This window comes from Brachyhypopomus gauderio, chromosome 1 (genome assembly GCF_052324685.1).
Source record: "Brachyhypopomus gauderio isolate BG-103 chromosome 1, BGAUD_0.2, whole genome shotgun sequence".
Classification (NCBI taxonomy): Eukaryota; Metazoa; Chordata; class Actinopteri; order Gymnotiformes; family Hypopomidae; genus Brachyhypopomus; species Brachyhypopomus gauderio.
The window spans coordinates 24338255-24357275 of NC_135211.1; the positions used below are offsets into that span (position 1 = coordinate 24338255).

General features: G+C 43.7%; 3 protein-coding genes across 10 annotated transcripts in view; all 3 read left to right on the forward strand.

The window, feature by feature from the left end:
* arhgap46a (Rho GTPase activating protein 46a) overlaps positions 1–3249 on the forward strand; it is a 28095-nt gene extending 24846 nt beyond the window's left edge. For all 4 annotated transcript variants that reach the window (XM_077004459.1, XM_077004456.1, XM_077004458.1 and 1 more), the window contains 5 exons: positions 91–164; positions 488–687; positions 969–1060; positions 1323–1492; positions 1763–3249. In XM_077004459.1, coding sequence (XP_076860574.1) covers positions 91–164; positions 488–687; positions 969–1060; positions 1323–1492; positions 1763–1957 — 731 coding nt within the window. In that variant the 3' untranslated portion in view covers positions 1958–3249. The remainder of the gene's footprint in view (positions 1–90; positions 165–487; positions 688–968; positions 1061–1322; positions 1493–1762) is intronic.
* A 486-nt stretch (positions 3250–3735) lies between these two features.
* phf20a (PHD finger protein 20, a) lies at positions 3736–12956 on the forward strand. Of its 4 annotated transcripts, none has more exons than XM_077004466.1 (19): positions 3736–3892; positions 5033–5124; positions 5468–5639; positions 5787–5871; positions 5995–6071; positions 6209–6707; positions 6838–6906; positions 6997–7179; positions 7287–7337; positions 7508–7795; positions 7956–8168; positions 8375–8470; positions 8711–8857; positions 9159–9340; positions 9671–9770; positions 10026–10221; positions 10343–10766; positions 10968–11091; positions 11333–12956. In XM_077004466.1, exons 1-19 carry the CDS (start codon positions 3875–3877, stop codon positions 11473–11475), a joined length of 3159 nt encoding a protein of 1052 aa, XP_076860581.1. In that variant the 5' UTR covers positions 3736–3874; the 3' UTR covers positions 11476–12956. The 4 variants fall into 4 exon arrangements, with proteins under 4 accessions (XP_076860581.1, XP_076860594.1, XP_076860586.1 ...); XM_077004479.1 differs by having other exon boundaries at positions 7508–7777; XM_077004471.1 differs by having other exon boundaries at positions 6209–6701.
* A 146-nt stretch (positions 12957–13102) lies between these two features.
* The window catches only part of ndrg3a (ndrg family member 3a), a 31369-nt gene continuing 25450 nt past the window's right edge, over positions 13103–19021 (forward strand). For both annotated transcript variants that reach the window (XM_077004517.1, XM_077004527.1), the window contains exon 1: positions 13103–13243. The gene's annotated coding sequence lies outside the window, so the exon portion shown is untranslated. The remainder of the gene's footprint in view (positions 13244–19021) is intronic.

Sequence of the window (19021 nt, forward strand, 5' to 3'; positions counted from 1 at the left end):
GTGAGATTTCGCAGGCCCCTCTTTGAGTACGGCAGACGTTTGCGCCTTCAGCTGCTTTTTAACAACAGGTTCCTCATTCTTTGGCGACAGGTCTCCCCATCAGCACGTATGCCAAGTACTGCTACCGCAAACTCCAGAAAGTGGCTGTGACCGGGGGCAAGAAGGTGAGGCCTACGTCTGAGACCACACTGGGACATTTTGTGGCAATCATATTAGTCATGACATTTTCCCATATTACTATTAATTACTCATAGATGCTTATTTTTATAATTACTTGAAATTATTTTAATCTCTAATTATCAATTATCATTTATTTATATATATTTATATATGTAGTTTGAAGCAGAAAAAATACGGTTCAAGACCACCAAACTTTGTTGCTCTGAGGTACTTGAGTAAGCACATCTGTGGGCGTATTGGAGATGTGGAGAGGAGGAGATGGTGAAGCCGGTGATCGGTGTTGTAACGGCCTCTGTGTCATACGCAGGGTCTGTGCAAGCCCACCCTGGAGGAGGTGGACCACAGCAGGAGAGCCATCATCACGCCGTCACTGTTCGGCAGCTCTCTGGAGGAGGTGATGGAGAGGCAGAGCGAGCTCTTCCCAGACCGGAAGCTGCCCTGGGTGCAGGTACAGCTCTCCCAGTACGTCCTGGCCCTGGGTGGGGCGCAGACAGAGGGCATATTCAGGTAAGAACGGTCACAAGCTCATTCTTTAAGAATCATGGCCTCCCACACACATAAATCTTGTAAACTTTTCTTCTTGCATTTTAAAGAGGATATGCTGTTGACTGTAAATGAGTTATCAGTTTATCTAATAATATAAACTGTAGTTTGCAACAAATATAACATCTTGCATTAGTTACGTCCCCTTTTTAAATATTGAGGCTGGTTTGGCCGTAGAAACAAATTGTGTATGCTGGCTCCCTCTAGTGGACTTCAAAATATAACACAAAGTCATTCTTCTTCAGGGTTCCTGGAGATATTGATGAAGTCAATGCCCTGAAGTTACAGGTGGATCAGTGGAGGATTCCAGAAAACCTTTCTGATCCCAACGTTCCTGGTGAGTCTTTATTTATTTATTTTTCAATTTATATTTATTTTTATTTTTATTTATTAGTCAAGTGTAGTAACAGACGAAAACTGAACACATCTGTTTTAGGTTATTTGGTATGAAGATAATTTATTCAGTGCTTTATTATATTTTAGTTCTTCTGTGACTCTTCCAAATTCTTTAACCTTTTCTGAATGTTCAGTGCAGTATGTGACCTGAACGTTCAATGCTGTATGTGACCTGAACGTTCAGTGCTGTTTGTGTCCTGCAGCCTCTCTAATGAAGCTATGGTACCGGGAGCTGGAAGACCCCCTGATCCCAATGGGTTTTTATAAGCAGTGTGTGAGCAACTGTGATGATCCTGTTGCGGCCATCAGTGTAGTCCAGTCTTTACCGGACCTTAACAGACTTGTGCTCTGCTACTTCATCCACTTCCTTCAGGTAATGATCACAATCTCTCTCTCTCTCTCTCCCTCACACACACACACACACACACACACACACACACACACATACATACATATATATATATATATATATATATATATATATATATATACACACACACATACACACATACTCTCAGTTTCACACAGGATAGAAATGGAACACATTACACACGGAATACCTTTCTGTCAGTTCAACTTTATGTAAGCTGCACGCCCCTTAAATGTGTCGCTCTTCATGAAGTGCTCTTTAACTTGTTCTCAGGTGTTTGCTCAGCCGTCCAACGTGTCCGTCACCAAGATGGACGTGAACAACCTGGCTATGGTGATGGCGCCCAACTGCCTGCGGTGCCAGTCGGACGACCCGCGTGTCATATTCGAGAACACGCGCAAAGAGATGGCCTTCCTGCGCATGCTCATCGTGCACCTGGACACCAGCTTCATCGAGGGCATCGTGTAGCGCTTCCTCGCCCCCTACGGCCAATACGCAGCCGGCCCATACGCACGGACGCCCTTGGCACCCAAAGCCATTCTTGCTGAATGTCAAATGTGTTGTGATGTATGTCCTGTCCCCAGTGATGTAAGGGATGTTGTATGACTCGGTTGCCCTGGCGAAAACCCAGCAGCGCGTGCGCCAGGGGAAGCTGGTTCTGTCGTGTTAAATGCTGTCTGTCCAGCTGCACACCTAGGCCAGCACCTCGCTGATGATATCTGTCCAGATCCCAGCGCGTAGTACAGAAAAACAACAAATACCACAGCAAGAAAGTGAAAGTTCAGATCTAAATTTCATGTGTTAAAAGTATTTTTAAAGCCCGTGTGAAGAGTGGATGACTTAGACATTATTCATGTTTTACTCTGGAAAGTGGTTTAAAGAAAGAATGAGATAATTTGTTACTGTGTACAGAACAAATAGAATGTCAACTGTTATTGTTTACTAATGATCTGTTATTGCATTAAAGATGGCTAAGAAGTGAACAGTAAAGACTACGTTTCATTAGATTAGTAAAACTTTTGATATTACAGGTTCGTATGATGTAATATTAGATATTATTTTAAGCAACAAGCATTTTCTACTGCACTCTTTTATGGAATGTTTTGAAGCCCTAGAAACAGGCATTAACTTTGACACTCAGCACTGAACTGACAATCAGAAAGATCTGTTGAGCTATGACATAATCTTAACTGTTTTGGGGTGTGTAACGTAATCTTAACTGTTCTGGGGTGTGTGACGTAATCTTTACCACTCTGGGTACTCTCAGTACTCATGGCTTCCAGGTTGCGTGTTGCATCTGTATATGATATCTTAAAGAATTTTCTGTGAACTTGTGAATTGAAGAGAGATAATTAGCCATTGCTTTACCATTGTTAGACATGGCATTGAATCAGCATTACAGGAGTATTACTCATTCACTCTTTGTTTTCAGTGAAAAAGACATTTATGAAGTGTCCAGCTACAGCTGTATAAATGAAGTTTTTAATGATTTTATGATAATTGAAGTGTTATCCATTGTGGTTTATTTTGTGTAAATAAAGCATGTAAATATTAGTGCATATTTTCCTGACTTTAAATGATACTGTGTTATTATTAGTAGTGTTCCAATAATAGAAAAAAACTAATATTTTCTCTTTTTTAATTCTAATGAATTCAAATGTTACCTGCACATGTATGATTTAAATGTAGGCCAAACAGCTGTTCGTCTGTATGCATTTTGGTGTGTCTTAATGGAATGACAACAATTAAAAGTTTTTAAATTCTGACAGTATTTATCTTGAATTATTTCGATATTGTAATGTAAAAGAAAAATGTGACCGTTGGCTGTAAAGGTAACCACTAATGCTAAAGCTGAAGTTACCATCTGAATTCAACATCCCCAAAATGCAAATGATTAGGAAGAACATATTATATTTACACTCTCACAGTAAACAACAGAATCAGAACATGAGAACTGTTGGTTCACACTGGGATGAGTGTCAACTGAGAGGAAATGTCTTCACACATACAGGAAAACGTCTACAATGGCATTGATGTTAAACTGAAAATGTAGCTAATGATAAGATCTGCTTGAGATATGACATCAGTGTAAATTTAAATGTAACAGCAAAAATAAACCGCTAAAATCGATCATGAAAAACATCGATCACAGAATTGAGCTGAAATTCAGTACAATTTTAAATGAGTTCTAATGAAACTACCCAACTGCTCTGCAGTTCACATCACATGTGAATGGGTGGGGGAGCGCGCATGCGCAGTGTAGATCCCACTCATACCGGTAGTCTTGTCTTCAACACATTGGAAAATAACTGCGTGCGTAGCCGACACCACGGACGTACATTGAACAGATAACCCCTCTCTGCTGCGAGTGTTAGTAATTGAAATATGGAACACAGTCGCAAGGTAACTATGAGAGCATTTAAAAATAGGGATCACAATATCATGCGGGTGGAATTTTACCTGCAAATATATTTTTTCTGCATGCAGTCTTGGAGATCTTTCCATCACGCCTGCGAATTGCCACACTAATTTCATTAAAACGTAACTTATAAAAAAATAATAATGGTCGTATTCATCGATCTTGGCCTATCTAGAGTACAGATTTGGTAATAGTTGGTGTTTAGGATTCTTATTTATGTCGCAGGATTGGGGTCAGTTGGAGGAAGTTATTGTCTGGATCTGTTTACTATAATGACGACTGGCCTGCACGGGGCCATTCAATATTGCGCCTTTGTCTTTGCACTGGTTACATCTCATTTGTGAGTAGGTCCATCGGTCTTTACCTGCTGGTGACACAGATTTGATGTTACCAGCTCGTAAACAAAGTGGCGAGTGCCGGTGTGTGCGTCACTGACACGCCTGGCGAACCTACTTTGAAATCCACTACAACATGCAGAATAGAAAGTGCTTCGTATTAGATCGATTACGCTGATATATACAAGTAGAGCTTAACTGCAGTGAACGCAAAAACATCACACCTGCTGCCATGCAGCACACGTGTTTAAATAAGAACACTAGACAGCGATAGTGCAATGTGAGGCTGAGAATATTTGTGTTCCGCCATTGTTTCCATTGTCATGGATATGGGACGTAGTCCGGGAACGCACGTGGCTTTCAAATCTCCATTTGAACTGCAGAAGTGTGCAAATAAGATTGTTGTTAAGAGGTCGTGCTTTGGCGTTGTTTCCATATTCTATAAGTCCGTAATGTCACGACCTGTATGTTTGTCATCTCTGTTAAGGTCTGTTTTTTACTGGCTTCATTTATCATTTATGGATGAATTGGTGCTGATGAAATTCACTTCTAAATCAGTTCTACTCAGAAAATCAGTTCTACAAAGTTTGATGTTGTGGAAGGAAGATGATGCTTCACATGCTTGTTTTTTCCAAGCAACTGTGAATAACACGCAAGCATTAAAGTATTAACTGCCGCAATTTAGGAGGCTTAGCTTTGGTAAAATCAAACTGAGGGCCTCACTTTATCTAAGGCACCCTACAAGTTTTCTTTTTCTTTTTAAATCACGGCATTTGATATTTGTCCTAGAGTAACAGCATGAGTAAGACTCCCCCTAACAGACGAGGGATTACATTTGAGGTGGGTGCAGCTGTAGAAGCATGCGACAGCCTCAAAAACTGGTGAGTTCCATTTCACTCATCCTCGATCTCCCCACTGCCCTGTACCCTCATCCTCGATCTCCCCACTGCCCTGTACCCTCATCCTCGATCTCCCCACTGCCCTGTACCCTCATCCTCGATCTCCCCACTGCCCTGTACCCTCATCCTCGATCTCCCCACTGCCCTGTACCCTCATCCTCGATCTCCCCACTGCCCTGTACCCTCATCCTCGATCTCCCCACTGCCCTGTACCCTCATCCTCGATCTCCCCACTGCCCTGTACCCTCATCCTCGATCTCCCCACTGCCCTGTACCCTCATCCTTAATCCCTAATTTTGTTGTCGCATGATGTCTCTTCCCCCAGGTATGCCGCAAACATTGAGAAGATTGACTACGAGGATGAGAAGGTGCTTATCCACTATCGTCAGTGGAGCCATCGCTATGATGAGTGGTTTGACTGGGCGAGCCCCTACCTCAGACCTGTGGAGAGGGTTCAGCTGAGGAGGGAACGTCTGCAGGACGGCTGCTCTCTCCCCGTTAGTCAATCATCTCACCTCACTGGTTTGCACATCTGATGCATTTGGTTTATCCTGCACTGTTCTCTCTGTTCATATATTTGATAAATGGTGCACTTCTATTGAGATGTTTAAACCTTTGTTCATGTGATTTGTCTATGTTTTTAGGGATTTCATGTAAATGAGAAAGTTCTTGCTAGCTGGTCAGACTGTCGGTTCTATCCTGCTAAAGTGTTGGCGGTGCATAAAGATGGTGAGCTGTTTTTCTGGGGTTGTTGTACTTTTCTTAATGTATTCATTAGACAGTAAGCCATTAATTCACGTGATTGAACAATTTCTCTGTCTGAATAAGATGCATTTGGATGTATTTCCACAGCCTCGTACACAGTGAAGTTTTATGATGGTTTCATCCAGACAGTCAAAGGGATGCATGTAAAGCCTTTCATCAAAGAGGTGAATATTCTAACATGTGTCACTGACTGCTGACACATGGCATGTATGTACCATAGACACATGGCGTGTATGTGTGCTATAGACGCATGTTGTGTGTGTACTATATATACATACATTTACTTTTTTGTTGTGTGTAGAGGGTCAGGCAGAAATCTCAGACATTTGACAGAAATGGAGAGAAGAACCCGTTTAAAATGACCAAGAAGCACTCGAGGCAACAGGAAGGAGTGTCCCACAAGTCCAAGCCAGGCTCCCAGCATGACTGCGGCCCGGAGAGTGAGAGTGACTCTGACTCCACCGATGAACGGGCGCAGGGGAAGAGGGAGAAGGCTCCCGGGCAGGACAGGGCTGGAGCGTGCAAAGCGGACCGCGTCGGCATGCCAGAGGGAGACGGACCGGAGCGTGGAGAGTGCCCGGCTGGACACATGGGACAGCACAATTACAGCAAGTCATTTGCGAAGACGTCTGTGCACAGGGAAGAGGGCGGAGATGGCAGAGCAGGCGTGGAGCGCGGCACATGTTCGGCTCTGGACGACGGGACGGAGAATGGAGAACCTGAGACGGAGCTTCCAGAACAAAAGGAGGAGGAGAACGGGCCTCTGCAGAGCAGAACAGCTCAAGGACTCTCAGGTGGAGGCATGTTCATGTGATCTTAACCTCAGATGCAGCAGGCACTGCAGCTAGAGATGAGCTTGTGTAGAAGACTTGAGAGACAGAATGTTAACGCGGCCACGAAAGAAAGATTTTTGTTTTGTCCTCTTCCTAGGTAAGAGAAGATGTTTGGTCGGACAGAGCGACATGTCATTTAAAAAGATCAAAACGGAAACATTTTCAGGTTGGCCTGTTTATACACTTTGTGCTTTGTGTTGATCCGTTATACTGTAGTGGAGACAATGGCAAATCTGTTTTTGATCAATTCTTCCAGACAAATGTGAACATGGTGAGTCCAGGCTGTCATCTGAAATGTCCAAACAAACACTTTCTGAAAATGGCCTAGAGTGTGATCCCATACCTTCTACACAAGCACAGTCCTCCAATGGCACTGCTGCGCTAAGGACTGAGGGCCAATCAGAGGCCTCCAAACATTTACCGTCGCCCCCTGCAAAGCGTAAGCTTGTTAACATATGCACTTAAATGTATAATGTTGTAATCTATGTATTTCCCCACCATACTTGAGCACTAGTTCACTATTTGTTCCATGTATTTGTATTACAGCTGCAAGAAAGCAAGGCTTCCACAATCCTAAGCGCTTTAGCAGAGAGCCTCGTGAGTATACACCCACATGCATTTTCAAGTTTTAAAGTACAGAAGTTTTGAAAAGCGATTTATTAACCACATTAAATCAAATACAGTTCACCTGATGCTTTTGCGTCTGGCGTCTTGCTCGTCTCTCTGATGGATGATCTCTCCATGTTTGTGTCTCTGGTGGGTCTCAGTATACAGAGTGATTAAAAACCAACCGCCCCCTGTTCTCTCCATCAACCTGGACCACAACCCCTTCAAATGCAACATCCCCGGCTGCAGCAAATCCTTCCGCAAGGCCAAACTCCTGCACTACCACATGAAGTACTACCACGGAGACGAGTGGCCGCCAACCGAGGCCCCGGGCGCGTCTGGGGGCGTTCACACCCGGGCGGCGAACAAACAGACCCCCCCCACCAGCTGGCAGAGTTCCAAACGCAGACGCTCCATGACACTCTCCCTGCGTGAGCACCTGGGATTGGGTACCGTTTTCATGCGCTGTATTGTTATAGGTCGTTACTCCAAGTTCATGCTCATGGCTGGTTTTTGGAAGCTGCAGTCGTGGCGTTATGAGGCGTTATGAGGCGTGTGAGACGGCTGCTGTGGTTCATCGCCTCCTGTGTGGGTGTTTGTCCGTCACAGACGCGGCTGCTCATGGAGACGCCCTCTCTGCACCGCCTCCCAGGGCGGAGGGCTGGAGCGTGGCTCAGATGGCAGAAAGGAAGCAGACGTTGGCGCCCCCTGCAGTCAGCATGCATCAGCTGCAAGCCTTGCCGAAGGAGAAGAGCAGAGAGAAACAGCAGGACAGGAACCGTGGGGTAGTGGACAAAGATAGGAAAAGTGCTGTGGAAACGGGTAGGTCACAGATGACCAGTGTATTCATAACAGACAGAGATTGCAGGTGTATTCACAACAGACAGGAAGTGTATATTGAAGTAGGATAATCAAAGAGGTAGAACACAAGCCTATGGGAGAACCGCCCAGTGGTCTAAACCGTTCCTCACGTTCTCTCTGTCTTGTTTCGTGATTGCATTATGACACCGATATTCTGTCTTTCCCAGTGTGTGTGAAGGATCGGGACAGGTCTAAAGAAAAGAAGTCAAGGGCTTTCCTACGCATTAAGCTGAAGAAAAAGAAGAAGAAGAAGTCTAAATCAGGTAGCTCAAGACGGACGTGTCCACACCGGCCCGTTCCATTTCTCCTTGGTTTCGGCTTGGTTGCACGCCGCTATTTTTGGCCGGCACACCGACTTCACACCGACATCGGGTGTACCATCTAACAGTTCCCTAGAAGCAGCGTGATCCACACGGCGCGCTCCGTCCACGGCAGCTGTTTACATGTCGTAACGATTTCTGTCCTGCATCTCCTCTCGTTCTCCTCTTGTTGCTGTAATACAGGCAGCGAGGAGAACATTGACATCTCGGTATTTGGGCCTCAGTCCAAATTGTCCCTGTCCCCCAAACCCGTCCCCTCCCACGCGCACCCGGCCGAGGCGTTCCAGCACAGCCGTGGCCGTGGGCAGGCCCAGCACATGCAGACGGACGGTGCGTATCTTTAGTTGGCTTGATCTGTTCCTGCTTTTGTGCTTTGAGAAGCATCCATGGTGGCTTGAACTCTTTGTCCGTGTTACACTCGTTCATCTGTTACACTCTTTAACTTGTTACACTCATTTACCTGTTAGACTCATTCATCATCCCTTTCCACAGTAGAAGGGGTGTGCTGTCACAAATGTATTCCCGAATCTTTGGAATGGTGTTGAACTTCATTCATATTTGACAGTAGACACCCTATCATATGACAATAAGATAATCGTACTGCAAATTGTTTTGTTGTCACTGTTTCCAGATGAGGCCAGCGTATCTGATTGGTCATCTGACAGTTATGGATGGAGTGATGATGAAACTGGAATGGATGTAGACCTCACAACCACACCCCTCAGCTGTGGTTCAGTTGACTCAGCAACAGTTGCCCAGGAAACAGTACGCTGTGTGTGTGAGGTGGCAGAAGAAAATGACTTTATGATTCAGGTGCACATCTTTTTTTTTTTTTTTTCCATCAGTTATAAATGTGAATCGTTTTTGGTCATTCCTTATTTGTTCTATGTAGATTGAGTCTGATTCTACCAAGCTATTTCATATTTGTGAATAACAAAACCACCATGTTTCAGTTAGTTAGATGTAGGAAGTTGGCTAGGGACAAAATGGCAAAAGACCCAATTGTAGGCAGGCAGAACACTCCATATTGTCTGTTTACTCTTTGCTTATTGTCTCTGTGCCTACAACATCCTGATGCTGTTTCCTGCACTGAAGCAGATGAGCTGAAGCTGTCTGGTAACTGTTCTCGTTGGTGTTCTGCAGTGTGAGGTGTGTCTGTGCTGGCAGCATCGTGCATGTATGGGTCTGCTGGTGGACACCACGCCAGACGCGTACGCCTGCTTTATCTGCCGAGAGCCCTCAGGTGAGATATGGAGCCTAAAATCTGTGGGAAAAGAGGCAGTTTACTTATCATCTTAGCATCTTTTCCAGGATTTCCAAAATCTAGGAATAGGGATTTTCTGGAAGAGAATTAGGAATCACCTTTGGGACAAGAGATTACCAATGTGTTTATTTTGCTGCTATCATTTCATTTCTCCGTGTGTATGTGTGTGTGTGTGTGTGTGTGTGTGTGTGTGTGTGTGTGTGTGTGTGTGTGTGTGTGTGTGCGCACGTGCAGGCCAAAGGCTGAGTCTGCGCTACTGGTGTGATCAGGACTGGCTGAACAGCGGCCGTATGTTTGGGTTTTCTTTCCTGGAGGAGAACTACTCCCATCAGAATGCCAGGAAGATAGTTGCCACGCACCAGCTGCTTGGAGACGTCCATCACGTGCTGGAGGTCCTCAACAGCCTGCAGCTCAAAATCAACATCCTGCAGTGAGTGGCCTTCCAGGCATGGTTCTCCATATGTGCAATTCAGGAGCATGGCGAGATTAAACTACGCCATGTGATGTTCTTAAGTAAAAGTTCCCCCTCCTTTGCCATCGCACCCTACAAGGAACGAGGCCCACCCAGACCTGAAGCTGTGGAACTCCCCGTGGCAGCAGGTGGGAGGCAGAGCGAGGCGCGTCTTCACCATGGCGCCCAGCACCACCCACTCGCCATCATCATCATCTTCTGATGAAGGTCTGCACAGATCAAGGTCCGCCACCAAGTGGCTCCACCGAGAGGCATCCTCGTCTTCGTCCTCATCTTCGTCCTTCCACAACTACATAAGTAGCGAACACTGCTACCAGAAGCCACGGGCGTGCTACACGGTGCTTGGGCGGAGTCTGGAGGCTGAGATGGGAGGCGGCTCTGAGCCAGAGGACAGCCCACGAGGCTCAGAGCCAGGAGACAGCCCACGAGGCTCGCAGAACTTTCTGCACTACGAGCAACACAACGGCGAGGAACCCCATCCTTTGCAGTTTCGAGGCAGTAAGGTGAGGGGTGAAAGTAGTTACCATAGCGCCCAATCGTTTCCTCATTTCTCACCTGTTGAATGGTATATAAAATAAATCACATGTTGATGATCAAAACCTTTTAAGACATCTTGATAAGTTTTTAATGTTTAACTTGGGACCAACCAACCCTGTCTAACCTCACACCACGCTGCCGAAATCCAACCCAACGTGTGCATGCAGGATGGGGGGGAGGAGCTAATGGGCGGCTCTCGACAGCAGCAGCGAATCAACTTGCTGGAACACATTGAGTGCGTACAGGACGAGGTCATGCACAGGATGGACTCCATCGAGAGGGAGCTGGATGGTTGGCTCTATTCATATCCAACTACACATCTTACACATCTATATCATTCTTCTGTTTAAAATTATTCTCTATACTTGCATGGCTGAGGTTTTTCATTAGTGTACTATTCTGCTTGGACCAGTTCCATTTGTTAATATTCCTGTTTTTTTATGATATAGTGAAGCATTATCTTATTCACTATCTGTGTACATACTCTGTGTTTATTGGTCATTATGCCACATGTTTTGTGTTTTCACTTAAGTCTTAGAGAGCTGGCTGGACTACTCAGGAGAACTGGAACCCCCAGAGCCGCTGTCCAGGCTGCCTGAGCTCAAACACAGCATCAAGCAACTGCTGGGAGACCTGGGCAAAATGCAGCAGATTGCCGTCGCCTGTGCCACATGAGGGCGACAGAGAGCACATCAGCCTTCTCAAAGAACATCAGCCCGGTCCAGGCCATAGACCAAAGACTGGGATCATAACAAGAGAGACAGCAAATTGGGTGGGGTGGGGGACTGCAAGAGACCGACCGTGTTCTAACACTCATAAACTGGAGAATGGAAACTTGAAATATTTATGCACTTTTCCTATCAAAGAATGGTTACTCTTACCAATGGTCAAACACCATAAAGTGCATTGGTAATTAATAAGATATAATTAATTATTAAGGGATCAAAAACCATTCAGATATGTATTGCGTTGTACTTGAACCAGGCCTATGTTCAGTGTAACTTCCACACTTTATTCTTGCAAAGGTTCCTATGCCACCTTTTAGTGTTTTTGTCATTTATTATATCTTGGAAATCCCCATAAATCCCATTTCTTAACTGATGGTAGGATCCATTAAGATAATGAGGCACTAATATGATGTACATGGTGGAGATTATTAGATATCTCACATTAGGAATGTGGTCATTTATGTTTAGCAATATAATGGTGACAGTTTGTACATATTGACAGAATTTAGTTTTTAGCCATTACATATCCAGACTTTCTCAGAAATGTATGTGGATGGTATCAAACTGGTTGTTTTTCTGGTTCCAATGCTGCATTCATCTTTGGGGTTAATGTTCTTTTTGTCTCCATAATTTATTGCGTAAACACCCAGATACAGTTAAATTTCTTGTTCATATTTAATCATTCACGAGATCAATGTTTTTTATATTAATTTATTGTTGTAATTATTAATGCTTTTTGTCACTTCTATAGAACAGCGAGTGTGCAGTTTTATAACCCTGCTCTAAAGCATCACTCGCTCTATTACGAGGAGCTCAGAGATGTGTATTAATGCAGGAATCCCAGATCCCTGGCCAGAGACCTCAGCTTCGTGTCGAAGAACTACAGCAGTAGCGGAATTGACTTGTCGATCACACACTCCATAGGCCCGTGTGTAACAGAACTTGATCAGGGTAATGGGCTGCCGTGGACACCAAAGGCACGTACAGGTTGTTTACAAATACTCTATGCCACATTTGGCGGACAGTATGTTAATCCCAAATCCCACTTGAATAACAAAAGACCGTGTTGGTTTCTTGCTCTCGTCAAAACATGATGCGCTCTTGTGGGTCTTTACTAAGACTGGTAGATACACTGAGACTTCCGAGCCTTACCTTTTCTCAGGATTGCGCTTGGCGTTTTTTTTCCCTCTAATTATCTGGAAGCCTCCTCGTGAAAATGCGTTGACATGCTGTTGTACAGAATAAACAAGTCTGCTTTCAGCGCGTGGTGTCATCAAAGTTCTCCATCTGATCATGGAGCTTTGTGCGTGACATGGGGATTGAAATAACGCCCACCCTTTTGTACGTGTAGAGGGACAAGCCATATTGGCGTGTGTGCATCTTTAACATAACGAACATTTAACATTTTGCGCTCTCAAACTTTCCAGCAGTAGTATATATGTACGTATATAGTGGGAAAGGGCTTCCAAACGCAACGGTTGAGACATAACCTCGTGGGGGCGATAGAACGCACCGGGAGGCGTGTTGCGTAGGTGCGTCAGCCTGTCGCCACGCGCGTGACGAGTGAGCAGGATGGTACCGCCCTGAATGAATGACATCAAAACACAGACGTAGTGGCAGCGACAACGTGCGCTCCACCGTCCCCGCAATCCGCCTCCTCTTGATCATTTATCAAGGATTTGCCTTAAGTTGCCTACGTTTTTACGGACTTGGAGGTAAGTCAGAATCAACATACAACTACAACGGAACAATATGCAGTGTTCAAGGAAGATGAAAATTGCGATAATTGAAATGTGACATAAAAGTGAATGCTTTCGGCCGTTGTGTAAAAACAATATTGGATGCTAAAATAGTTATAACCTTTACGTTCACCTTAACGGGGATACAATACGGTTGTGTCTCTTTCATCATTTTGTTCAGCTCGTGCATCCTTTCTGTGTTAACCACATCTTTAACCAAATTGATTAAATGATTTAACTTTATATTCATTTTGATGTTGTGAGTTTGAATTCAGGCTAATTCATGTTTCCTAGTAACGTGCATTGTAACACCGTTTCGGCAAATCCGTAATGCCTATATGGAGGCAGCATAAACGCCGCTAGTAGATGTCTACCTACATAACGCTGTTTATATGTTAAAAACGAGCTTGACTGTAGATAATCACTAACTAATCAGTATGTGTTTGTGCAAATGGATGAAAGTTTTCTACAAAATAATTTGTGGCAACTTTCATTTCAAACATTGTTGCGCGTGCATCAAGTGCCTACTTTCCCCTCTTTCTTGCCAACGCTCAATCTGGACTATAATTATGTCACCTTTTGGTCTACTTTACTGTGTACATACACAGCGAATAGTCTCCGTGCACTGTAGGCTGTCAATCTATATTCATAATAAAAATTAATTGTTAGAGGGACGATAAGGTCGTTCCCAATGAATACGCTGGTTACTAGAAATCATATAGGATATCACCAACTTCCGGCGTTGGCCGAATGACATTGTGGTGAGTAACCTGGGCAGACGAAGGTCGCGGTGTTGGGGGATTATGAGCGCAGGTGTTGTGACGCGAAGGTCGCGGTGTTGGGGGGGTTATGAGCGCAGGTGTTGTGACACAAAGGTCGTGGTGTTGGGGGTTATGAGCGCAGGTGTTGGCGACGCCACTCACTCATCTGCTTACGACGTCAGGTTGTTGACACATCAAACAGCGCAGCGGTTTCGCCGCTGTTATTGTTGTAAATACCTCCCAAACGTACAAAATCCCGTTGAAATATAGCCTTATTTGAATAGGTAGTGGCTTAAAAATGAATACTGGATGAACAGTAAATTCCTAATGTTATATTATTATTGTATTGTGGAATGATTGTGGAATATTATTATTGTATTGTGGAATGAACTTCCCTTATGTGTCCGAACATCGGAGTCACTTGCTGTCTTCAGACGCCGACTGAAGACCCACCTCTTTCAAGTGCACTTTGCATAATTATGCTTTGTCTATTGTACTTTATCGTCTCTTTCCTCAGGTATTGTGCATAATTGGGTTATAGGAATTGTTTACTGTCTTTTTCCTCAGGGGATGTGTATATTCAGGTATAATTGTTAGGTATCATTTGACTTTCGTCTAGTGGTTTTTCCAGCTTAGAGTACCTTGTGTTCAGGACTATCTATTCTACCTTGGAGATTCCAAGCAACTACATAGCACTTTTGTAAGTCGCTCTGGATAAGAGCGTCTGCTAAATGCCATAAATGTAAATGTAAATGTAAATGTAAATGTATTGTTTTATTAGTAGATTTAGCTTATTATAAGTTGTTTGTAGCCCTGAGGAGAACTGTAACGTTGTGAGATTCCAGAGAGCACCTATGACCATTATATAGACTACATTGTAATAAACCCCACAAATGGAAAGATAATTGCCATGGTTAATTTTGTTTAATTGAGCACACAAACCTCTTCTGAAATGAATCCCTAATTATATGTGCATAATGTCTAAGGCTAGAAGTGTCTATGAATCTGTTTTATGATGAAAAATACCGTAAAAGAACAGATAATAATGAATTTGCTGAGTGATAGAGGTTTGACTACCCACACTTCAGTGCCACCCACACTGTTACACACCAAAACCTGAAGTGAGTATAGATATGTTATTGTGAGGCATTCTTTTAAGTCAAAATATAATGGTTTTGGTTTTTTGTTACTTTTTTGAAGTGCTCTTGTACCCTCTGGTACTGCTAAACATTGGTGTTTTTATCTGTTTGATTTAGCAGTTATGCAGCTGAATTGAGACCATTTCAAATATACACTAAACCGTTCCCTCATTCCCAAAACACAAGTTTATTTCCACTGTTTTCAATGTTATTAATACACTTTTGCAGAGAGATGAGAGTTATCCCTCTTCATCTGTATGGTGGTGCAGGTTTAGATATGATAGTGAGGATACCCTTGGCCACCTGGGATCCAGGGCTTTAATAAAACAATTTCTTCACTTATGTGAGCACTCAAGAATCACGTCTGTCAGGCTGTCAGGCCTGGTGAGCAGCAAAACAGAGGCATGGAAACACAAAATAATCACTATTCACCTGGAAACCAATCCTATCAGTTACTCCTTTCAGTGGTATATCTGAAAATCTGATCCTTTCTGTAATTCTGTATATATATATATATATATATATATATATATATATATATATATATATATATATATATACACACACACACACACACACACACACACACACACACACACACACACACACACACACACACAAAGGAGAAAGGAGGACATAAAAAATTGCAAAGTACAGTTTCCAAAGAAACAATATATAATATATACCCACACCCAGATGTCATAGTTTTCTCTAAACAGGAATAACTTTGAACAGTTCACTGAAGCAGTATCTTTAATTGCTCAACAAATTGAGAATTTCGAGCTATGCTGAATTTTCCTGTTAGACTGCTGATGAGCATCAGGAAACAACAAGGAACACTGGGCTCAGAACTGTTAAGCACTTGAGAAAATAGCTGGAGGTTATAAAGGAGGTTATAAAGGCCCTGTCTGGAATTGCTGCTTTGCAGTGATTTATCCACATCTCTGTCCCCATCATAGCTCTCTATCCACACACAAGCACTGTCTTGGGATTCAGTACATGCAGTTTGTTTAATGTAGGGACTTTAATGTGATGAGGCAGGATTTGTGTGTTAGTCATGTTTTTGTGCAGTGTTAATGAAATCCACCAGGCAGCCCGGTCCACTCAGGTACACTGAAATACGTCCTTGTGGAACGGCAGATATTGGAAATTGAGGTCTCTAAGAAATTGGTCTTACATCGAGAGGAAAACAACTCCACAGTGGGCTCACAGATGCTGCCATTGCTATTTTAAATAGTTTTAGCCTGAGTTCCAACCTTTGGGCAATAGCTGTGATTCACCTTGCCCAATGCAGCACATCTTTGATCAGACCTACAGAAGCAGTTATACAGAGCACTCTGAGCCCATATAATTGTGTTTAAATGCTACCTGCATAAGTATTAATGGTTCCTTCTTCTGGCTGCTCTCAATAGACTGAGCTGATCGAATAGTGGGTTTCTTTTTGGGTCACATACACAAAAGCCAGTCTGAATTAAGAGTGAAGGAACATGAAGGAACATGCTAAAGAAGTTGGATGAACACTGAGGAAGCTGTGAGTTGAATTTCCTATTACTAAAACAGTGCTTTTAAAGCACCAGAAGGAACTGCAGCTGACTCCATGGCAGTGAGAGTATTGGTGAGAACACCCACCATGGGTATGGACGTACCCCATATGAGTTTCATTAGAAAATCAGGGATGAGGCAGCTAACCTTTTCTAAAGGTTGAAGATATGATGGACCCTTTTGCCCAGTGACGGCGCAGAGGTACATTCTGAGTGCAGGTGAGGCCTGTAACTTTTTAAAAAACAGGTGAAGATACAGCTTTGGGATGGGTGGAGACGTAGACTGAATTTTGGGCTGGAGTTCAAACCTCTCTGCACAGGGAAAGGTTTTTGGCACTATTCTAAGTTGACTGTGGCTAATTAGGTGTTCCTATAGACCTACAGAGGATTCTAGCATGAATGCACCACCAAAATGCATCTGTACAGTTGTAGGTCTGTCTAGTAGGTGGAGATGTTCACTGGTGGTTGGTGGTTGTATAGAAACCGGCCATGGTTACGTTCACCTCAAGGTCCATGCTAGATAGTTGTTGATCTTATGCAAACCAGATGAATAAATGGGGATCAAATGGGGTGCAGGCATGGAGTTGTGGCCAGGGAGGATGCGGACAGCTGGGGAGGGGCCCGGGGATAGATGAAGGAAAAGGAGGATGAAGAAGGAGGATGAAGATCGTATATGGGATGGAGGGAGGGCTGCGAGGGCAGGGATAGAATGGGCTGTGTGTAGAAGAAGAAGAGTGGGGAGACAGATGAACGGCGTTATGGCTGGGCTGAAGGGGATAACCCTGTCTTGAGGCACTCCTTGAAACTTTGCCATGGACCACTGTGAGCGAGATTTAGACGACAATGGATCCAGGGCTGAGATAGTGCTAACCATGTAGCTGACGTTCCAGGGCAGCGGAACCCGCAAAAGTTTGCTGTGCAAGCCGAGACTTTGTGCAGTTGTAGCAAGGTGGTGCGCGGCTAGTGGCTGAGTCAGTTCCAGAATGATCGATAGTACTGACAGGCTCAGGAACAACAGACCAATGATTAAGAGTGAGAGTGGAGCAGGACACTGGCTTCTGAGGAAGAGCTGGATGTTGGACGTGGTGAGGTTGAGTACAGTGTGATCATGTAGAAGAGTAAGGGAATATAAATCAGGAGGAGAATCACCAGAGAGAGGAGCCAGACAAGAGAGAAATGGGCCAAACTGTTCCTCCAATAACCAAAAAACCAACTACAATGTTCATACTATAGAGTTCAAACCTTTAGGCAATATAGGTTGGATTAATCAAATAATCAGTAATAAAAGCCTTATAAAGACACTTTCTGTTTTGCAAATATACAGATATAGAATATGTTGAAAATATCCATTTAAAAATCTGGTTGCATATCTTAATAATGTCCAAACTCTTGTGATTATTTTAGAGACTAGACATAATAATGTCTTTATTTAGCTCCACACAGTGAGAATGCCTATACATCACATGACTGTTCTGAACAGCAGTGGTATATAGTTGCTCTAGTAGGGCTACAGACTTGTAAAGGCAAAATATAGTGTTGCTTTATATTTAGCATTTCTATTTATATCTAAGCTGAGTTTATCTATCCACAAAAGACATTTTTCTAAATATATTATGCACAGTTTATAAAGCAAACTCCAGAAGGCACTCTGATGGGTATTCATCTGTGGGTATAGCCCCCACTGGCCTGGAGTTAAACAGGTACCAGCCCAAGCAGCTCAAATGCAGAGTAATGTGTGAGACTCCTCTAATCCTCCTCTAGGCGGCTTAGCTCAGGGTTGTCCCAGGAGACGACCTGCCCAAAGAGGCCGATATCTGCCTCACTCTTTCTCTGCTCCTGATAGACCAGCATGTACCAGGCCCAACTGAAGTGTGGCAGAACCTGAGATTGATTCAGATGTGTAAAGTTATTAATTGATTGATATAATTACCTTAAACTGTGTTTGATATACTCTGGATGTGTGACCAATTAATTGTCATGTGTGTGGACCCCTGACCAATGAAAGTATTTTCGCTGTTCTAATACATATCAGAGCTACTAATACTATGTCACAGAATTCACAGTGAAATTAAGTTTGATTTTGACATTTTGAAGTGCTGTTCCTTTACTCTGTTTCATACCAATTCTTGATTTTCATGCTTGTAATGAACAACCACCAGACGCTTGATTGCACACACACCCCTGCAGCTGTCCCCAGCGAGACACAGGTGTGTTAGCCACACTCATGAGTGCTGGATCGCTGGATGCAGGGCTGACCATCATCAGCCCAGCCGCAATGGCGCCATGTTGAGTGATTTTATTCCAAAACCTTTT